The 23,585-nt window shown below is 37.4% G+C and overlaps 1 protein-coding gene across 1 annotated transcript; it reads right to left on the reverse strand.

The window, feature by feature from the left end:
* Positions 1–6,438: 6,438 nt before the first annotated feature.
* LOC100854795 (uncharacterized) lies at positions 6,439–7,891 on the reverse strand. The gene is made up of 3 exons (XM_010662168.1): positions 7,544–7,891; positions 6,788–7,477; positions 6,439–6,720 (listed from the first exon to the last, which is right to left on the reverse strand). The coding sequence occupies exons 1-3, from the start codon at positions 7,889–7,891 to the stop codon at positions 6,439–6,441; spliced, it is 1,320 nt and encodes a 439-aa protein (XP_010660470.1).
* Between the last annotated feature and the right edge of the window lie 15,694 nt (positions 7,892–23,585).

Here is a 23,585-nt window from a genome sequence, read left to right on the forward strand (position 1 = left end):
CTCTGATGATCCCAAGTATATCAACGAATACCAAACAAGCACAATTTTTTCTTTTTTCATTTTTTATTTTATTTTTTCTTTTTTCATTTTTTATTTTATTTTTTCCTTTTTCAATTTTTTCTTTCTTTTTTTTTCATTCATTTTTTTTTCAAAGTAGGCCGAATACCCCACTAGCATAGTCCAACCAAGAGAACCTCAAATCTCAAACCCAAATGGTCTCCTCAAACTAAAACTCCTGGATCAAAACCTAAGGGTGGAACGAAAGATGTGACAAGCCTGACTTGTAGCCTTGAGACGAGAGCGCGTCACCATCACACAAGGGAAAACAGAAGTGAAATGAATACAGTGTGAAGATGCAAAACAGAGAAGAAAAGAAACAAGCAATGATGCAAAAAAGAACAAACGAAGAATAACACAATGCTCCCAATGCTCACAGATCTAATCAATAAATACAAAGCGCACAGGGGTAGGCCCCCAACCCGGGTCAAAAAAAGGTATGCAAGGCTGAATGAAAGAAAAGGCCATAATAAACCGCGTGAGGCTCAAAGGGCTAGCAATAGGGTATATCGATGTATGAGTGTGCAATAGGGAATATGGCTACTCGAAGTGATGGCCACCCATCCTCTGACCATGATCTCACGCATAAAACTTCTTCAGCTGATCCACATTGACTGGCTCTATGAACTGATTTCCGTCTAGGTCTGTCAACCAGGCAGCTCCCTCTTGAGTCAGATCTCAGATGACATAAGGCCCGCTCCAACTCGGTCTAAACTTGCCTCCAAGGTCGCTGATCAATCCCCTAAGGACTTTCAAGACTAGGTCACCTCTTTGGAATTTCCTAGGCCTAACCCTCTTTTTGAATGCATAGGTCATCTTCCTCTGATAGGCCTGAGCATGATCTGCTGCCCTTAATCTCTTCTCATCCAACAGGCTAAGCTGATCGTAACGAGACTGGACCCACTCGGCCTCGGATACATGTTGCTCTAGTGCTACTCTTAAAGATCTCATCTCAATCTCAACAGATAACACTGCCTCCATACCATACACCAAAGAATATGGGGTAGCTCTAGTAGAGGTACGAAAATATGTACGATAAGCCCACAATGCGAAAGGGAGCTTTTCTGACCAATCCCGAGAAGTCTCGACCATCTTTCTCAAAATCATCTTGATATTCTTATTTGCGGCCTCAACTGCCCCGTTAGTTTGTGGCCTGTACACAGACGATTTGTGATGCTGAATGCCATACTCCTAAATCAACGTGTCCACCTCACCCCTGAAATGCACCCCTCTATCAAAAATCAGCTCTTGAGGGACCCTGTATCGGCAGATAATGTGCGATATGATGAATTTGGCCACCTTGGCCGCTATCAATCTAGCATAAGAAGCGGCTTCCACCCACTTGGTGAAATAGTCAATGGCTACTAAGATGTACTCATGACCATTGGAGGACTTGGGCGAGATCTTCCCAATAATATCAACACCTCATACTGAAAATGGCCAAGGGGATGTGAGTGCATGCAACTCAAAAGGTGGCACGTGTATCAAGTCTCCATGCATCTGACACTCCTGACATCTCTGTACAAACTGGCAACAATCTGTCTCCATGGTCAATCAAAAGTAACCAACCCTCATGATCTTACACGCTAGCATATGACCTCCCATGTGTGGGCCACAGACCCCTGCATGAACCTCTCTCATCACTCGATCTGCAGATATACGATCTAGACATAATAATAATAGGCCATCAGGTGATCTCCTATACAGTGCATCCCCACAAATAACAAATCTGATGGCCAACTGTCTCAATGCTCTCCTATCCTTGGTCGAGGTTGACTCTGGGTAAGTGTCGCATGACAGAAACTGATAAATATCGTGATACCATGGCAACTCAATCTGATCCTCTATCTCTCCAATCAGACAATAGTAAGCTGGTGCAGACCTAGTTTTAATCAGCAATGGCCTAATAGTCACCCCCGCGGGGATCACAATCATAGAAGCCAAGGTGGCTAATGCATCGGCAAACTGATTCTCCGCCCTGGGCAGATGTATATACCTTAACACATCAAATCCATCACTCAACAGGTCCAAGTAAGCATGGTAGGGTTTTAGCTTCTCATCCCGAGTCCTCCAGATACCCTGAGTTTGCTGTATAACCAAATTGAAATCCCCGTGGATCTCCAACTATCTAATGCCAAGATCAAGTGTAGTCTCCAAACCTGTAATGCAAGCCTCATACTCCACAATATTATTCGTCAACCGGTGATGATCGGAAAATGGTAACCGGACTGATCTGGGGATATGATCACCCTGTGGTGATATCAACAAGATACCAATGCCAAACCCCGACTGATTGGCGGCGCCATCAAAGTACAATCGCCATCCCATAATGATTACTACCCAAAAAGTGCTATTTTACACCTTTAATGCATTATGTTTTAAGCACTTTTGTGTAGTAGTTCTCCATCTTTAGTCCAATTGGCATGTTAAGGACCTAGCAATATCTTCTAATCATATTTGTGGCTAGTTTTAATGTTTTGATAGCTTTTTGGATCGTTAAAACAAGTCAAGCAAAGGAGAAAACCAAAGAGAAGCAAAGTGAAGAAAAATCAAAATGTAGCAGCTGCAGTCTTCTTTCGCACTTTTGGAGCACTTTCCGAAGTCCAATTTTTACATGCTATATACCATTTTAAAGCTCTTGAAGTCAAGAATCCAACGCTTCAAACCGTGCCCGATTTGGAGCTGAAATGAGGAAGATATGGCCTTCGGAAGCCAACTGCCCCAGCATATGCGAAAATTTCGCATTCCACAAGAGCAAATGCGAATTTCGCATTTAGTTCGCATTTGGTTCGCATAACCCATGCGTGTTGCGAATTTTGCTTTGCCTTTTGCCGACTCCACTTTAGATATTTTCCTTTGTATTTTGTGATGTAATTTCCTTTATTATCCTTGTAAATAACCAATCATAAGCTATGGCTTTTGTAAAGACTTTATAAGGGGTGGAAATCACCTCTTGGAATATGGAATACGTATTACGTTTTTACACTGTGAATTTTACAGAGCTCTCTCGTTCTCTTTGCTCTTTACTATTTTCTTTTTCTTGGAAGCCAAACAACCTCTAAGGATGTTTGCCCGGAGGATGAGAGGCTAAACTTTCGGTTTCTTGGACTAAAGGAAGCTAGGTGAAAAGTCCAGATGAAATGGTGGAAAGCTCCCGTGCATTAAATTCAGGTAGTTGGAATTCATAAATGGCTTCTAAATCCAAAGTTTTGCTTTAAACCCCTTAGAATCACTTTGAATGACCAATACATGGTAAGCTTCAGGTCTTTATGGATGCTTATTGCTAGATTCATATTAGTCCATTAGTTATCATGTACGAGTCATTGGAAAGTGATTCAAGGTGAAGACCCATAGTGTCTTAAGCCATTAATGGACCTTGACTACCATTTCTATTGATCTTTTATGGATTAAATCTTCATTGTCAAACCTATACCGGTTCGGGAAATAACTATAGGTTAAATCCCCAATGCGAGGAGAAAAATCCAGAATTTTCCACTTTCTATTCTGAACTTGATCCTAGCAACCCTTAGCTCCGGGAGACTTTCTTTCTTCCATTTTTAATTAGTTTATGTTAGTTTAGTTTTAAACACTTTCAAATCAAATTTTATTTTCTTTTAAACTTTAAGTTTTTGATTAAGGAAATCATTAAATACAATTTCTAATTTTGAATACATCACTGGTAGAATGAAAACCCATCCCAGAGTTCGACCCTAGAGCCACTATACTATAGTAGCTTTACTACATTAGTATGAGGTCATAGGTTTTATAAATGTTTTTGATTAAATGACCCATTTGGAGTTACAAGCGAATCACATAATACTAGTCATTAAAAAGATCTGCTCATCAGGGAAATCATCATCAACCGATCTGTCATCGGATATCGGCAAAGAAGCTAGATGATCTGCAACAATGCTTCCTTTTACTGACTTCTGTGTGACATAATGAATATCAAACTCTGTCAACAATACCAGCCATCTCATGAGCCTACCGATCAGAACAGGCCTATCAAATAGATACCTCAACGGGTCCAATCGTGAGACCAAGAGCACGAAATGCTCTATCATGTAATGTCTAAGTCTCCTAGTGGCCCAAACCAATGCCAAGCAAAGACGCTCAATCATAATGTACTTGCACTCATACTCAAGCATCCTCTTACTCAAATAATAGATGGCACGCTCCTTCCCCAAATCATCAAGCTGAGCTAACATGCATCCTAAGGCCATGTCTGAAACTGATAAGTACAGAAGCAAAGGACGCCCCGGTGTGGAAGGCACTAAAACCGGAGGAGAAAGGAGACACTCCTTAATCCTCTCAAAAGCGCGCTAACAATCATCACTCCAAACTGTAGGTTGATTCTTCCTCAGAAGGCGGAAGATAGGCTCACAAATGTCTGTCAGTCTAGCAATGAAACGATTGATGTACTGCAATTTGCCTAGGAATCCCCTGATCTCTTTCTCAATCCTCGGGGCAGGCATGTCAAGTATGGCTTTGATTTTCTCTGGATCAATCTCTATACCTCGCTCACTAACAATGTGTCCCAACAATTTTCCAGAAGCCACCCCAAAGGTGCACTTCTTGGGATTCAATCTCAGCCTGAACTGTCTGATCCTCTCAAATAACCTTTGTAAGGCTACTAAGTGATCTGTTCTGTCTCAGGACTTCATTATCATGTCATCCACATATACCTCGACATCTGTGTGCATCATATCATGGAACAGAGTAGTAGCAACTCTCTGATAAGTGGCTCCTGCATTCTTCAACCCAAATGGCATAACCCGGTAGCAGTAAGTACCCCACTCAGTAATGAAAGAAGTCTTTTTCATATCCTTTGGAGCCATCAGAATCTAATTATACCCAGAAAAGCCATCCATGAAGGACAACATCGGATGCCCTGCAGTGCTATTAACCAGCATATCAATGTGTGGGAGGGGAAAATCATCCTTAGGGCTGGTCTTATTCAGATCTCGAAAGTCAACACAAACCCTAACCTTGCCGTCCTTTTTGGAACAGAGACGACATTAACCAGCTGCTCAGGATACTCAACCACTAATAAGAAGCCAACACTGAGTTGCTTTCGAATTTCTTCCTTAACCTGCAAACCCATCGAGAGTGTAGTCTCCTCAATTTCTGCTTAACGGGCCTAACATGTGGTAAAATGGGCAGGTGATGTTGCACTATGGAGGGGTCAAGGCCCGACATGTCCTCATATGACCATGCAAATACATCCAAGTATGACTTGAGCAGGTCAATCAACCTACTCCTCTCATCAGGAGATAGAGAAGAGCCAATCCTAATCTCCCTGGGCTGATCTGGTGCCCCAAAATCTATCAACTCTGTGCTACCAGAAATGGGTGTGACTTTCTCGTCCTCTGTGTCAGAATCAAACTCTGACTGACCACCTAGTGGGTCATCCATATCTCCCACATCATCAACATCATATATATGTGTCGTGGGTACTGGTGGTGCAATCAAAGGAAGATGCTGTGACACAGTCAAGTACTCGAAAATACTCATATCATTATTACCATCAGAAATATCATCAAAGCGGGTGACAAACCCGGACATAGTGTCAGAAGAAAAAGGTGGGTCCATAGAGTCGGACGTTCCCTCAATAGAAGTAAAATCAGAAGTAACGACATCAAGGACTGACTCATCATCAAGTACGGAAACTCCAGATTTGTCAAAAGTAGAATGGGGCCCGCGTGGGGCAGCATCAAGGATACGACCAATGCCTATAAAATCCATATCATCAATATAGGCATCAAGAATAGAGTCATTCCCATCAGTCTCGAGTACAGAAACTCCGAACATATCGAAAGCAGTATGAGGCCCGCGTGGGGCTGCATCAAAGATACGGCCTATGCCGATCATGTCCATCTCGTCAGTGCCATCTCCCAAATTCATAGGTAGGTCATAGTCAGGGACCTCCTCGGGGAAACACATAGAGAACACACTAGCTCGGTCTGGTGATGGGGACGCAACTATCATGGCACCAGGCGTCTCAGTAGTCCCGGTGTCCAAATGCATCTGACCCAGGGCTTGCTGGATGTCCTGAATCTCAATTGTCTCTAGAATGCGAACAGTCCCCTCTGTGCGGGGTGTATGCTTTGAACCCCTGATGAAGTAGTCAACCAATTGGAAGGTGTATGGGCGGAGGGGATAATCAAATGGAATGCCACTCATGCGAGCCCTCACTCTATCCCTGCATAGCTGTGCCATATAACATGCATCAGCCTCTATGGGGATGTAACCCAATCCATAGGGTGTGTCGTGATCAACTGCGAAAGTAAACTCGTGGGGCCCCTGCTGGCGGCGACCCAATCCCATGCCAGGCAAATAAGACATGCCTCTCATCATGCTGAGCACCAAAGTGCTGCTGTGCTAGTCAAATGACATAGGTACCATATCTCTGCTGCCATCCTCTAAGCTGACAACCTGAACCTCATCGAACGTAAACCCGGTCAAATGTAAGTCATTCTCACTGTGACTGATATGTAACACTGGCTCAGACGAAGTGATAATATCTCTATCAGACTGTATCGTGATAATGCCCCCCTCGTGTATGAACTTCACCTTCTGATGAAGGGAAGATGGTATAGCACCAGCCTCATGAATCCATGGGCGACCAAGAAGCAGGTTAAAGGATGACTGAATCCTTAAAACCTGAAATACTATGGAGTGTACCCATAACTGGCCCAATCATGACATGTGTACTGAGTGTACCCATAACTGTCCTCTGAGTCCCATCATAAGCTCTAACAATCTGTGTAGAAGCCCTAAAATCGGCTGGCGAAAACCCAAGTGCAATAACAGTAACCAATGGACAGACGTTCAGGGCAAAACCATTGTCCAGCAGAACAGACGGCACCCGACGGTCTGAACAAACAACATCAATGAATAAGGGTCGAACATGATTTGATCCCTCTGGTGGCAAGTCATCATCAGAAAACACTATGCATGTAGCTCTATCAGCTGTCAACATGTGAATAAGCCCCTCTAGGGTAGTAGCAGTGTCAATCCTAATTTGGCCAAGGGCTCTAACCAATGAATCTCTGTGTGTACTAGATGAGGCCAAAAGGCTCCAAATAGATATGCGAGCTTGAGTAGTGCACAGCTGGCATAATATCTCATCATCTTCCCTCTGAACCTTCTCTCTGGCAGCTATACCAGCAAATGACCTGTCAACGGGTGGAGGTTGTGCTACCCTTCCACTCCGTGTAACTATCTGAACATCTCTGTGAGGGGGCCTATATTCCTCTGGGAACAGAATGAAGGGTGTCATAGGTGGCACATGCTGTAAGTATACTGGTGATACCGGAGGCGGCCCATAAATCTTGTCTGGGGTCAAACTGAATGGCCTGCGGATCTGCTGTCTAGGTATATATCCAACAAAATCTGACTCCTCGTATGGACTGATCGGCTAAGGAGCCTCTCCATCCCAACCCATCATAAATATCTCATCCCCTACAAACTCAATCAAATGTACCCCTTCCAAGGGTGGAGGTACTGCTCTAGTGTCATGAGTAGGTAGCGGGTCTGTGGCTACACCCGGGCGCCCTAAATCAACCAAGCCCTGATCAATCAAATCCTGAATGGCATGTCTCAGTGTTGAACAACTGTCTGTATCATGGCCTGCTCTCTGATGGTAGGCACAGTGAAGATCTGTCCTGAATCCTGGGGGGGTAGGCTGTAATGGTGGTCTAGGCGGTAGTGGGGCAATTAGTCCTCCCTCAACCAATCTCTGAAAAGCTCGGCTCAGTGGCATCCCAAGCTGTGTGAACTGTCTAACCGACCTCGGTGGAGGCGGTGCTCTATACTGATGATGGAACTGCATAGGCGGCCTCTAGGGTGCCTGTGTAGCATATACCGGCTGTGGTGGTGGGTGCAGATAAGTAGTCCCTACCGGCCTAATGGGAACAACTGGTCTGTACCGATCATGCTGTATCATTTGATAAGGAGTGCCTAAAAACTGACTCTGAAACTAAAGACGATGTGCGGACCTGTGTCCTGTCATGCCAATAGTACCAACATCTGAGGTCCTGGGTCCTGATCCCGGCTTCTTCCCCTTTGAGTCTGAATGGGAAGAATCTGCTCATAAACCTCTAGATATACCCTCCTCAATACCATAGAGGGCCTGCACTAACGAGCCAAAGTTTGTCTGAGAGAAGCCCATGAGATGCCTAGCAAAGCGGGGCTGAAGGCTACACATAATCATACTGATCTGATCTCGCTCTGAAGGTCTATCAATAATCTGTGCTATCTTCTCCCTCCAACGGGAAATGAATGAAGTGACTGACTCATCCGGCCCCTGCCTAAGGGCCTCTAACTCCCTCCGGGATACATCCACTACAGTATTAAAAGAATACTGTCTAATAAACTCTTGTCCCAAATCAGCCCATGTCCTACGTCTCAAAGGGTCCAATGAGGCAAACCAATGTTGAGCAGTACCACTCAGTGACAGAGGGAATAACATAATCATCTATGCCTCATCTAGTCTATGCCCGCACATAACAGTGCTATATAACTGCAAGTGAATACGGGGGCACCCTATCCCCGTGTATCTCTCAATGTCCGGCATGCGGAACTCAACAGGCAAAGCTGCTACTGGCAGATGATCATATCCATCCCAACTCATAATCCCATCAGAAACATGTAGTCATCTCATCTTCTGCTCAATCCTGTCAATACGAGCCTGGGTGTCATCAACAATCTGTACAGGTGCCACAACAGAATGCGGCGTAGTCTCAGTCCGGCCGTGCAACATAAATGCTCCAGCCTAGGGAGCTGATTGAATTGGTGGTGGTGGTGGAACTATGTAGTCCTGCTGTATAGTAGGTCCAGATGGCCCAAGTGGTGGTGGTGGTGGTGTGGTAGAGTCATGCGGGGTGCTTCCTAGAATCAGTAATGGCTGGGCCTGGTGCCCATCAATCCTCTGACCCAATCCTAAGATAACGTCCCTGAGTGATGTCATGGTATCGGTAATCTCAGCCAACTGGTCAACAGTAGCGTACTGAGGGTCCATATCTCTATGATCTGGTATCTGCTCTAACTGGCTGTGTGGATCTGATCCTCTAACCAGTCTATCTCCAATCTGAATCCAAGCCCGGGAACCTAGGTCGATCTCAATCAATAATCCTACAAAAGGAAAGGGGGACATCAGTCCCCGTGACTATCAATCCTGACATCAAACTAGGAATGTATGACTAAAATCTTTTGAGAAAATGAACTAACATGTGATGTCAACGGCTAAACCGATATACGGTTCCGCAGGCAGGAGCGGGATTCTGACATGGTGATATCTCAGGGGTAATGTGGCTCAAAAGTCAAAAAAGAGAAAAGACAAGTCCTAAAAGACTAGATGACTGTACCCACAGGGATACGCAACCTAAGGTCCTAACCAACAATCAATCAACAATCAAAGTGACATGCTGGCCACGCATGTATCCATGAAATCCAGCTTAGGGCTATACAGGTCTTCATTGCTCAGATATCCATCTTCTCCATAGTGCTCCCAAACATCGATATAACCCTTATGCTAGACCCTATTCCAAACCCCTAGCTTGGTCGAAGGCGAACAATTGGGAATGACTCCCAAGAAACACAAGCAATTCATGAGGAATAGTTGACCAAGACTAGTGATTCGGAAGTAAGAGGATACACACGTGCCCCACAAACACAAGCAGCAAGCAGTCATGCAAGGGAAGGAGCAGTCATACAACAAATAGTCATGCACAAAGAGATAGCCTACCACACATCTACACACAATCTAATCATCTAAGTCTAATCCCAAATGTCATAGCTAGATACCAATCAACAATGAGCAAGCATGCTAGAATCCAACAGGTGAACACACAAGCAACAACACATCACAGGTGCAAGCCAAATACCAACCAAGTACGTGATCATCAGTCATCTATGTAGCCTAAGAGTCTACTGATCAATGAACCATGTGCTCCAATATACCCAACTCAAGTTCAAGCTTGATCTTCTTATGAAACCAAAGATTCTGGGTTCGATCCCCAGTGAAGTCGCCAATTTGTGGACCCTCACCTGATCCATCGAATTGGCGCGACTCGCTTTTAAAAGAAAAGAAAGAAAGAAAAAGTTTGTGTTTTCCAGTTTTTTATAAAACCCGCCCCCGGTGAGGAACGGTGTTGTATGGAGTCGCCACTTACTTTTTATTTTTATTTTTAAAATGGGGAAAATTAAGTAAGAACAAAAACCCCTAATGACCCTAGTATGGAAAAAAACGGTCTGCAAAAACTAGATTCTGGGTTCGGGGATCAAGTTACCCATTGGGAAGGTACCTCATGTGAGGTAGCACCCCTCTAGGCCCGGACCTCAGTCTCTACTAATGAATTGGGTATGTGGGAGCATATGGGTCAAAAATGAAACCTTAGGCTAAATAGATGTCATGAATCACACAATCCTAATTGGTATTTGGCATGCATATGAATTCAACCAACCAAAACAATGAGTGCGTACCTGTGGTCCCCAGCCAAGCGCTGCACAAAAGGTTAGCCAAACACAGATAAACACATAACAAACATTCAGGATTAAGCACCATGCATGCATATGATTCAACAATAGAAACCAACGATGCATACTTGTGGTCCCTAGCCATGTGCTACAACAGAGGGTAAGTCAGCTACGCAACATGTATTCAAAATCAAACATCAAAGCTTGTGCCAAAAAGGAAGATAGCTGGTTGAAATGAGGTAAGGGACTCCCCAAATGTCATACAAATCGAACTAGACTCATCTAGACCACACCACCCATAACTTCAAAATTGCCCATACTAACTGAAATCAAACACTGACTTAAACCTTCAAGATGGCTCACAAGTGCCCTATAGCAAATGGGTTTGAGCCCCAATGGATACAGGCTCGAAAAATGCCAAAACCGAGGGCTACCTAAAGTCCTCCAACAGAACAGGTTGAACTAGTTCTCAACTGGTACAACCTATTGAGAAGAATTCCCAAATTCTTTTTAGAAAACTCCTAAATGAGGAAGGAAACAAACAAAAGAAACGGTTCTCAATTCCGAGCCCGGATGAGTGAGAACCAGACAAAGAAAGGTCAGGGGTTCCTTATGGCTGACAGAGGCAGCCAGCTATGGTGCTGAACAGGTTGAACCGGTTACCAACTGGTTCAGACGGTTGATAAAAAATCCTAAATTTGGCCAGAAAGTTTCTAACTAAATAAGGAAACAAACAAAAGAAACGGTTCTCAATTCCGAGCCTGGATGAGTAAGAACCAGACAAAAAAAGGTTAGGGGTTCCTCATGGCTGACAGAGGCAGCCAGCTATGGTGCTGAACCGGTTGAACCGGTTCCCAACCGGTTTAGACGGTTGATAAAAAAATCTCAAATTTGGCCAGAAAGTTTCTAATTGAATAAGGAAACAAACAAAAGAAACGATTCTCAATTCCGAGCTCGGATGAGTGAGAATCGAACAAAGAAAGGTTAGGGGTTCCTCATGGCTGACAGAGGCAGCCAGCTATGGCGCTGAACAGGTTGAATTGGTTCCCAACTAGTTTAGACGGTTGATAAAAAATCCCAAATTTGGCCAGAAAGTTTCTAACTGAATAAGGAAACAAAAAAAAGAAACGGTTCTCAATTCCGAGCCCGGATGAATGAGAATCGGACAAAAAAAGGTCAAGGGTTCCTCATGGCTGACAGAGGCAGCCAGCTATGGCGCTAAACCGGTTGAATCGGTGTAGCCGGTTGATGAAAAATCCTAAATTTGGTCAAAAAGTTTCTAAATCATTCATAACCAATCAACAACAATCATGTGTGGCCTTTATTACCCACACCCAAGCAATACAATCTTCATATCAAAGGAAATAAAAGATGATGCGGAAGGAGAAAATGCATATGAAGAAGATGAAGATAAACTGTAGGTAAAAAAAAAATTCAGCCTACTTACCTTAGAATCTCCACCAGATATGATCCGTGTATGTCGATGATGACCTCCAAAAACTGAGATGTTGTAGCTCTCCTCTTCAAAATAACCATAGTGTTGAAGCTTTCCCCCACGCTCTTAACTCAGAAGATGCCCTGACCTTCTGTTTTTCTCACCAGTAAAATATCCCTTCTCCAAAGTGTCCTCCCTTTTTCCTTTGCCCTCCTATCTTCTCACATTTTATACTCATACCCCTCTCAGCATTTGAGCCTCCTGGGTTCCTTCCTCTTCAGCACCGAAATCCCCTCCATCAGCATGAAAAACACATCCCCCATTATTTCTCTTGCACTTAGGAGGCCAGCTCACTCCCTTCAGTTTTCAGCTTGCTTCACCACCAAGAATCCATATGGATTCGTGGTGGGCTGCAAGGAACCCAAACCAAGGCCCAAAATGGGCCCACAACATTGACCAAAACCGATCTGGAGCTTATGGGCCTGAGCCATGTAGGATTTAGGTCCCAAAATTACCAAAATCAGTGTTTTACACCAGCTGACTTGATGAACCGACTGAACCGGCTAAACCAGATGTCAACCGGTCGAATAGGTTGCAAAAAAAAATTTGAAATTTGACAGAATGTTCCTGGAAGAGTGAGGAATTCATGAAAAAAAACGATACGCAATTCCGAGTTCAGAAAAGGGAGATATGATCAAAATAATTACCAAAAATCAGTGTTCTACACCGGCTGACTCGATGAATCGGTTGAACCGGATGCCAACTGGTCGAACCGGTTGCAAAAAATCTTGAAAATTTGACAGAATGTTTCTAGAAAAGTGAGGAATCCATGAAAAAAATGGTATGCAATTCCGAGTTCGGAAAAGGGAGATATGATCAAAATAATTACCAAAAATCAGTGTTCTACACCGCCTGACTCGATGAACCGGCTGAACCGGATGCCAACCAGTCGAACCGGTTGCAAAAAATCTTGAAAATTTGACAGAATGTTTCTGGAAGAGTGAGGAATCCATGAAAAAAAACGGTGTGCAATTCCGAGTTTGAATGAGGGAGCTATGATCAAAACAAGCCCGAGTGCTCCGAACCTCAACATGCCCCTATAAACTCCAACTAAGCTAAAACATCGGGATGACCCCACTTCCTTCCTATAGGGTGATGTGAACGACTAGGAAAATGGCCACGATGACCCTCCAAAATGAACCACATACGCACCACAATGGACCACAGACAAGCCCACACGAGGCTCAGACACCGACTAAGCCCAAAAGGGGCCCTAGTGGTGCCATATGAGAACGATGGGTGCAGGTGACACCCAAAGGATAAATGTCAGTGTCGAGGGACAAAATTGAGGGTCTACACTCGTACTGATTTCGGTGCACTCTCAACTGGAGATTAAAAGAAGGAATACTGAATCCAAACTGTGACCAAAGAGGCTCTGAAGGCCCTTAGATGCACCCACATGTAAGGAGGGAGTCCTAATCGAAGGATCTACGACTCAACCTACAAGGTCAAGGTGGCTTTAAAAGGATAAGGATGGACTTTAAAAGATCCCTAGCAGAAGTGATCATAACCTCCGGCGATACGCAACCCTCTGCACGCCTCCGAAGAGATGAGACGCTTCCATGCAAGGTGGTCATCACCTCCACACATGCACTACCTCGACATCCCAGGGGGTTTCCTATGGTGAAACCTCTCAAAACTCTCAACACTCAGTAGTCGACTAAAGTGCACGGTGAGTGGTGTGGGTGCATCCGAAAATCCTATGAAGCTAAAGTAGAAAAAAGAAACACACTAATCACACAAATATCCATGAAACCTAGCTCTGGGTTATACAGGTCTTCAAAGATTGGACTCCCATCAGCATCAACGTGTTGGCCTCCTCCAGAATGCTCCCAAACATTGATATAGCCCGTCACTAGACCCTACTCTTAACCGCTAGCTCAGTCGAAGAGCAAACAAAGCAACAAATCTCATATCAAATACGAGATCAAGGAAAATAAGGTTGACCGAGATTAGAGAGTTGGAGGTAAGGGGATAGATGTGTATCCCACACAGACAAACAATACATGCATCACACAAAGGAAGAGCAGTCATGCAAAGAATAGGTATATCATCCATATCTACACACAAGCTAAGCAAGAAACATGATAAACAATATAAGTATACAACAAGAATAAACAATATGTCGAGATAAACAAGATAACATACAATAAAGAGAAACAATCATGCTAATATGAATAAGATATACAAAAATGAGAATATACATGTCAAGGAAAGTAAGATAATCATATAATAAGAAGAGTAACTATGTTAAAGTAGGTAAAAGAATCAATGGATGTAATCAATATGTGAACATCTCCAATGAGCAATAATAACTAAACATGCCTCATGGATAAACATATCAAAGCTCTCAACATGTAATCAACACTCAATTGTACAAAAACACATAAAGAGGGGTATCCACTGATCAACTAATCAAACACCACATTTCCCTCAACTCGAGTTCAAGTTTGACCCTCTCTTATCATCCCCAGTGGAGTCGTCATTTTGTGGACCCTGTATTTCTGCTCGATGCATTCCCACTTGATGGCAAAACTCGTTTTTTATTTATTTGGTGAAATTTTAATTTTTAGGAAAAGACTTGGAGTCGCCACTTATTTTTGTTTTATTTTTAAAGGGAAAAACAAAATAAGAAAGAAAAAAACATAAGTGTGACTCCTGTAGGAAAAACGGGTCTGTGAAAAACTAAGTCTGGGTCCGGGGGTCAGGTTACTTATTGGGAAGGTACGGTGGTGAGCCGTAACACCCCTCTAAGCCCATATACGTACGACCTCTACTAAACGAATTAAGGAAATTGTGGCAATTAATTAATTAATTATGGATACTAAGAAAAATAATCAATGTAGAAGTCACGGTGAAAATTAATATACACAAAAATAATGATGAAATCTAATTATAAGAATACACAAAATAAATGACAAAAGAATTATGCAAAATGACTTATTGAACTAAATAAATAAATAATGAAAAAAAAATTTAAAAAAAGTTTTCAAGAAATTTCAAAGGATTTTATTAAAAATTATTTTGAGTGAGTGATTTCAATTTATTTATTTACAAAATATTTTCTTTAAGTGATTTGATTCAATTTCATTTGTATTTAATTTTCAAAAAAAGGTTATTTACACTTATTGTATCAAAAGAATTTATTACAAAATTTCAATTTGGGCACAAAAATTATTTTTTCTTGTTTTAAAAAAAAAGAATGAATTTTTACAATTTTATTTACAAAAATGTTTCAATTTGATTTCATTTAAGAAAAATGATTTATACAAATTATTTAAAAAGACATAACTTTATTTACAAAAGAATTTTTAATTAAAAGGAAAAAATAAAAATAAAAATAAATAAATAAATAAATCATCTATTTCTAAAAATGACTTTTAATCCAATTTTGATTAAGTAAAAAGAGTTTATTTAAAAAAAACATTTTTTTGGACAATTTTATTAAAAATTAATTTTTGGGACAACTTTATTTACAAAACAATATTTCGACAATTTTTCTTAAACAAAGAAATTTTTGGACAAATATTATTTAAAAACAAAATTTCAAATTCCATTAAAAACATTTCTTTTGGATTTTTCTAAATGCATTTTTCTGAATTTTTATAAATTAAAAAAAAAACTTTCCTTTATTAAAAATGATATTTTAAAATTGTTGTTTTATTAAAACACATTTACTAACTTTTTCCTCTCATTTAAACAAAATTTCTAGTTTGTTCGATGTTCAATTCTTTACATACTCAATAAATATATACAAACGAATATTTATAAGAACTAATAAAAATAAAACCAAATAAAAGTGGGAAATAAACTTACAACAAACTCCACGTGTCATAAATTCATACTCGGCCAACAAGATTGCAGAACGGGTTCATGCAAAAACAAAAATAGCACAAATGTAAGTATCCAAAAATATGTAGAGTCCAAAATAATCATTCAAGCCCAAATTCATACTTCAAATTAGTCTAATAAATTTCATCAATTATAAATGGGCCCAAACTAACAAATATAACCTAACAAAAATGTCTCACATATCATAGACCCTAATCTAAAATTTTCAAATTAATAGCTAAAATATAAGCTCAATTAATCAAACCCAAAACACGATAAATTAAAATAAATCTCATTATGCCTAAATTTGATATTTCATAATCCAATCCTAATTTAATATACATCATAACATGTTCAAATTAAATAATTCAAATGGGCCAAGCTCAAATCAAATATTCAAATCATCCAACAAATCTCACCCATATTGTGGGTCCAAAGTTCACATCAATTAACAAACTCACATTAATAAAACACATAACCAAAGGAAATAATACCTTAAGCCCAATCTAATAAGCTCAAACAAATAACCAATTAATAAACCCACATTAATAATACACATGGCCAAAAGAAATAATACTTCAAACCCAATCCAATAAATCTAAACAAATAATCAATTAACAATAGCCCAAGCCCAAATAAACAATATGCAATTGATATAGTCCAAATATCCTAAATTAATCCTACAAACCCAAATTAATAAATTTCAAATTAATTTACCAACAATAAATTAACCCAAATTTCATTTTAATTAACAATAACAAATTAACCCAAATTTTTCATTAATTAACAAACCCACATTAATAATACACATGATCAAAGGAGATAATACCTTAAGCCCAATCTAATAAGCCCAAACAAATAACCAATTAATAAGCTTACATTAATAATACACATGGCCAAAAGAAATAATATCTCAAGCCAAATCCAATAAGCCCAAACAAATAACCTATAAGCAATAAGCCCAAGTTCAAATAAAATAAACAATATACTATTGATATAATCCAAATATCCCAAATTAATCACCAAATACAATATACCCTCAAACCTAAATTAACAAATTTCAAATTAATCCACCAACAATAAATTAACCTAAAGTACACATTAATCTAATAATTCAAATTTTATAAACTACAATTGCTATTAAAATCAAATCAAGAAAGATAAAGAAAAGCAAAAAAATAATAATAATAATAATAATAATAATAATAATAATAATAATAATAATAATAATAACAATAAAAATAAAAATGGAAAATGAGTGATACAAAAGTGAGAGGATGACAGAAAAATGGAGGAGGTCGCCGGTCGACGAGGGCTCGCCGGCGGCGATCGACCGGTGACCTTGCCGGTGGCAGTGGATGGCTTCTTGGAAACAAAAATAAAATAAAATAAGGATAAATAAAAATAAATAAATAAATGAAATGGGAGAAAATGGGGATGGAGGGATGGGCAGCTGAGTGTGCTGATGGGGGAGAGAAGAGAAAAGAAAAAAAAATCGGAGGGAGGAAATAAGGAGATGGGTCGCTGTGAATAGGAGTCTGGAGTAAGGAGTTGTAGAGATGGAGTGAACGGAGGGGGAAAGGAAAAAAAGAAAAAAAAAAAAGGGGTGCTGGCCCGTGAGAGGAAGGGGAAAAATCCCCTCCCCCTAGAAGCCAAAAAAAAAAAAAAAAAAAGAGGGAAGAGTCCGAGAGAGGGGAGAGAATGGGAGGGAAAAAATGGGGGGCAAAAAAAGAAAAAGCATGATGAGAGGGAGCTTTTGGACGTGGGAGAGCATGAGGGGTAGGTGGAGGAAGAGAAGAGAGAGGAGAGAGGAGACAGAAGAAAGAAATAAAATATATATATATATATATATATATATATATATATATATATATATAATATAATACAATATAATACAATATAATATAATAATAACAAATAAAATGAATAAATAAAAATAAAATAATTTACAAAATAATGAAAAGGAAAAATTGAAGGGTGACTGGGCAAAAAATAGTACATGTAATCGGGATTTAAAATTGGACTTAAAATTAATGTAAAAATAAAATTATAAAAAATTTTGGAGTCTACACAAATATAATTAAAATAAATTTAAAACTCTTCCAGTATCAAATTATTTATTTATTTTTATATAAAAGAGTTAAAATAACGAAAATCATTTAAAGGAGTATTTTCTTATTAATGTACAATCTGCATAATCTCATAACAATTCCATTAATGGTGCTCATTTATGGAGGAAAAAAAATGGAAATCACAATTAGGCCAATTAAAATTTCGATCAAACTAAAGAAAAAACTATAAAATAAATACATAATGAAAATCCTAAAACACAATGTATAGGATACGTCAACGCACCATATTCAAACTTTCATATGAGGGTTATTTTTTTTTTTCAAATTTTCATAAAAAAAATAACTTTAGGTTTAAAATTTCTGAATTGTAAATTCACTTAAATATCAATTTATTTATTTATATACTTTTCTATTAATTATTATTATTATTATTATTATTATTATAAAACCAAAGTAACAATTGTATTATAAAAAGGGGGAAAAATATTTTGAAATAAAATTTTTACATAGAAAGTTTTTTTTTAAAAAAAAAAAAAGAAAAAGAAAATTAACTTTTCCTCCTTACCTAAATCTAAAATCTCCACTTCCCTTTCACATTCATCGTATATAGCATTTGTCTTTTAGGGTTAATAATAATATTTGTAAAACCAAAGTAACAATTGTATTCTAAGAAGATGAATATTTTGAAATGAAACTCTTATGAAGAATTTTTCTCAAAAAAAGAAGAAAAATAACTTGTCTTCTTGATTTGGTATCTAAAATCTCAACTTCTCTTTCACCTTCATTCTCTATAGCATCTGAAAGTATATCTAGAACGTGTTTTAGGGTTATTATATTATTATACTTTTATCTTTTTTATATACAACAAAAACTTTAGCCCAATATTAAGATTCTCTTAACTATGAAGATTAAAATTCCATTAGTCAGTTAAACAATTGTTTTTGTATTTTTTCTAAGAGGGTAAGCTGAAATTAGTTACAAATTAGCTATAAATTAGTTTCAGATTAATTACAACACTCTTTGTTTCCGGCCTCCTATATTTAAAACCTTCCTACACATATTTATGATGATGATGAATGAGAACAATACAGAGCACTCTCTTTCTTCTTCTCTTATCTGCTTTGTTTCTTTTTCATATTACCCCATTCAAATCATGGTCCCAAAATCAATCCCTATTGTCCCCAAACTATATTTTTTGGACTAGCTGACGAGCCGCGCACTAGAGAATTAAAGACAGACGTTAAGTGATAATGCATGTGTAGTTTCAAATGGTTGCTTTCGACTTCAAAACTTGGTACACGTCTTTTTAGATGTCGAATCCACTTCTTTATGAACTTTAGGTCCGTACTTTCACATGAATGCAGTCCCAATCATGAACTTAGACATTTGAAAAAAGAAGAAAAATCCGCAACTTGCCAATGTGCTGTTAGTTGAGGTTAATAAATGCATTTTCATGAAAAACGTATGCATGAAAGCGCTTTTCGATCAATGGACACTGCCTGTTTATCGCATACAAAATAAAGGTGTTCACGTATCATACTTACATGAAAATTTGTTAAATTACTCTAATTTCATCCTAATAAAACTAACTATATTTGGTTCTAGAAAGTATTGAAATATATATATATATATATATATATATATATATATATTCATATTTGATTTTCTATTAAAATTATTAATATGATGGGCACCAATGGTTGTTAACAAAAGTGCTCATCATATAAAGACTTACAGAAATGTCCATAATAGTGAAACTTATTGAAGTGATTAACCTCGGATCTTCATTATATGGTGGGCAAACCTAGAATTAATCTAATAATATACCATAAGTCAATAATTATTCTACTAATTGGGTTTTCAAATCATTATTACTTGACTAGATAACAAAGGTTAACATTTTTTCTTTTGTTGACTAAGAGCAGAAAACCAAAATGCACATGTAAAACAAACAAAATTGTCAAATCAATGGGAAAAAAGTTACAAAATTTATATATATACTTCATATTTTCACAGAATCCCTTACTTGAGTTTGAATATACCAAAAGAACAAAGTTGCAAAAATTTCCAATAAACCACATAAGAAAATCCTTCATACTAAAATTCTAATAATCATTATACTTTAAGTATATATTTATTTATTATTTAACCCTATACCAAAATTAGGTGAGTAAATTATCAAAAGAAATATCCAATTTCCATTAATTAGGTTGACTTAATTATATTTTCCTAAAGAATTACTCAAATTTATTTCCTAATTAAGGAATTTAGCCTAATGTTTTTCTAGCATCCAACTATCTAGAATTTATTTAAACTTTTATTAAGATTAGTTCTTCCATGCATTAAGCTGAATCTTCACAAAAGAAAACTTCTCCTGCACATATGCCCATGTCAAATTTCACTATACCCTATATGACACCAAAAATACCTTTGCAACCTATAGGCCTTTTTAAAAAAAAAACAATGTCTACTTCTTTCAAACAACAACATATTATTTTTCAACCTAAAATATACTTGCATAAATTTTCATAACCACATTACACCATCCTTGAAGTTTCTCCATAATAATACTATTGAAAAAAAAAATTATGGAGACATGATATTTTATTTTGTAAGTTTGAATTAATGAATAAAGTATTTGACTCTGACTTATATGGTCCTAGTTAACAGGTTATAATAATTAACCTTGTGACCTTAGTTAACAGGTTATAATTGTTGACTTTTAATTTTGTTCAACTTAAAAGGAACAAATTTGAGGCTAACCACTCATTTGTAAAGTCCCACCTAATTGGGCATCATTTGTTATTTGATAACCAAAGTAAATATATTTTGAATGTATTTGATTTGGTTTTAATGTGAAATTGTTTTGAAATGGATATGAGAGAGTTTTGTAGAAAAGTTTTGAATGTATTACCTTGTTTGAACTCAAAAGTTTTTATGAGAAAAAGATTATACATTATATCTTTTGTTTTCAATCATAATTGAAAACGTTTGATCCATGAAACTGTATTGATATTCCTTATTAGACTTTGTGCTCATTCCCTTTCATTGATAATTTTTTAGGTACTCTCAATTCGGGTGAGAAATGATGGCTAGGCTGATTTGGTTGAGTGTTGGGTTAAAGTTGCTAAGACTAATGTTTAGGGACAATCGTTATCTTCTAAGGGTAGCTCCTTTGATGACTTTAAGAAGTTGGGTCATCCTTATTTTTTTGGCACGTCAAATCCAACAAAGGCAAAGGTTTGGATTCTTAAGATGGAGAAATTCTTTGATGTCATAGATTGCTCTAAGGAGCTAAAAACCTTTTATGCAACATTTCTATTAGACAAACAGGCAGATCATTGGTGGCGTATGACTAATAGACTTTTAGAGGATCAGGAACCTATAACATGGAGACAATTTAGAGAGGCTTTCTACAAGAAGTACTTCCATGATAATGTTAGACAACACAAGGTGGAAGAGTTTGTCATTTAGAACAAGGGGATATGTCGATGGCCCAATATGAAGCCAAATTTACAAAATTGATTGCTACATATGAGGAAAAGACATTAATTTACTAGGATGGATTGAAACCTTATTTAAAGAGCAAGATATCTATTTTGAAGCTTAGTGTCTATTAAGAGATTGTAAACAGAGCCCTTATAGCAGAGAAGGATAATAAGGAGCTTCAATAGTATAAAGAACAACAAAGGAAGAGGAGTAGGAGTGATGGTATCCATGATAACTAAGAATAGAAAAGGTTTGTTTCATTTGAGGGTCAAAATAAAGAGGAAATAGTGCAAAATTTAGATGTGATTTGTTTTATTTGTGGTAAGAAACATTGGGGTAAGACATGCTATAAAGAGACTAGAGTTTGCTTTGGTTGTGGGAAATATGAACATATGATTCTAGATTGTTGAAAAGTTTTGAATGTATTAGCATGTTTGAATTCAAAAAAATTTATGAGAAAAAAATTATACATTGTATCTCTTGTTTGCAATTATAGTTGAAAATGTTTTATCCATGAAATTGTATTGATATTCATTATTAGGTTTTGAGTTTATTTCTTTTCGTTGATAATTTTTTAGGTACTCTCAACTCGGGCTAGAAGTGGTGGCTAGGTTGGGGAATTTTTATTTATTAGGATTTTTGTTCAAACTTTATTTTGGACATTATTTAAATATTAAAATTTAATTCTCGTTTAGATTATTTGAGTATAAAATTATTTAAAAAATAACACTTTAGTTGATGTGTTAGTTTTAAAGTTGAGAATTAAGAATTATAAACTTTATTTATTTTATTATCCTAAATAGGAATTTGGTAATTGAAAATTATCCAATTACAACTTACAAGAGATAGATCGTTTACATTTTGTACCTTTGGACTAGGGGTGTGAAATGAATTTCATGTCCGGTTATGGGGGTGGCAACAACATGTGAAGTTTGAAATTGTTGCTTTCGACTTCAAAACTTTGGTACTCGTCCTTCTGGATGTCGGGCCACTTCTTTATGAATTGTAGACCCGTACGTCTGTATGAATAGTCTCATGAATCATGAACTTTGACATTTGCAAAGAGGAGAAAAACCCATAACTTGCCAATCTCCTGTTTGTTGAGGTTAATAAATGCATTTTCATGAATTAAAATCATCAACCAATTGGCATCCGGTCCTTCCATTCAATTCACTTCAAATAAAATTGCGAAACATGCCAAGGCTTTTTTTTTTTATATATATAGTTTTATTTTTCTTTTATTGTAATTTCATAAATAAGTTTTAGAAGATTATAGGCTTTCATCCATAAATTGGACCGACATTAAGTAATAAAGAGGATCTTGAAATATTTTTTTAATTAAAAAAAGTAGTAAAAAATAATAATACGTCATAATATTGATCAAAAGTTGTCAAGCCCAAAATTCACTCTAACGACACGATAATTATTTCACATACAGAACAAATGAATCAAACAATCATTTTTTTAAAAAGTAAATATATTATAATTCTCTAAACTCAACTTCAAAAATTAACACACTAACACTTTACTATTGTTTAAATATCTTCAAACCCGAAACAATTCAAATTGGAATTCATTTCTAATATCCAAAGTAAAAGTCTAAACCAAAAATCCTAACAATGACCAAATCTCATCCTAATCATTCATTCTTACTCGAATTGAGAGTACTCGAAAAAAATTGTCAATAAAAGGAAATGAACTCAAAACCCAATAAAAAATATTGATATAGTTTCATGAATAAAAAATTTTCAATCACAAATATAAATAAGAGGCACAATTTACGATCCTTTTCATAAGAACTCTTAAGTTTAAATATACTAAAACATTCAAAACTTTTCAAACCATACTTTTTTATATTTACACTAATAAGAATTTCATATCAAATTATATCAAATATTTTCAAAATTTCTTTACTCTAACTATCAAATAACAAATGATGTATGATTTTAGATGGAATTTTATTGTCTAATCAAGTAAGACTTTTATAAATAAGTGACTAGCCTCAAATTTATATCTTTTAAAGTGGAGGAAACCAAAATCAAACATTATTAATACTAATAACCTCTAAGCAGACCGCTCAAGTTTGGAGTTCAAAGCAATTACATTTCCATAAAGGAAACTAAAAGTCAATAATAATACCCTTGTTGATTAGGGTTAAACAA

The sequence above is a fragment of the Vitis vinifera genome, chromosome 14 (assembly GCF_030704535.1).
Source record: "Vitis vinifera cultivar Pinot Noir 40024 chromosome 14, ASM3070453v1".
In the NCBI taxonomy this organism is placed as follows: Eukaryota; Viridiplantae; Streptophyta; class Magnoliopsida; order Vitales; family Vitaceae; genus Vitis; species Vitis vinifera.

Excerpts from the sequence above, each read along its gene's own strand:
- LOC100854795 (XM_010662168.1), bottom strand. The coding sequence starts at position 7,891 with ATGCAGTTCCATCATCAGTATAGAGCACCGCCTCCACCGAGGTCGGTT. Across the intron at positions 7,478-7,543 it reads TACCTCCACCCTTGGAAGGG|CCGATCAGTCCATACGAGGA; the intron begins GTACATTTGATT and ends GAGGCTCCTTAG. Across the intron at positions 6,721-6,787 it reads ATGATGGGACTCAGAGGACA|GTTTTAAGGATTCAGTCATC; the intron begins GTTATGGGTACA and ends ATAGTATTTCAG.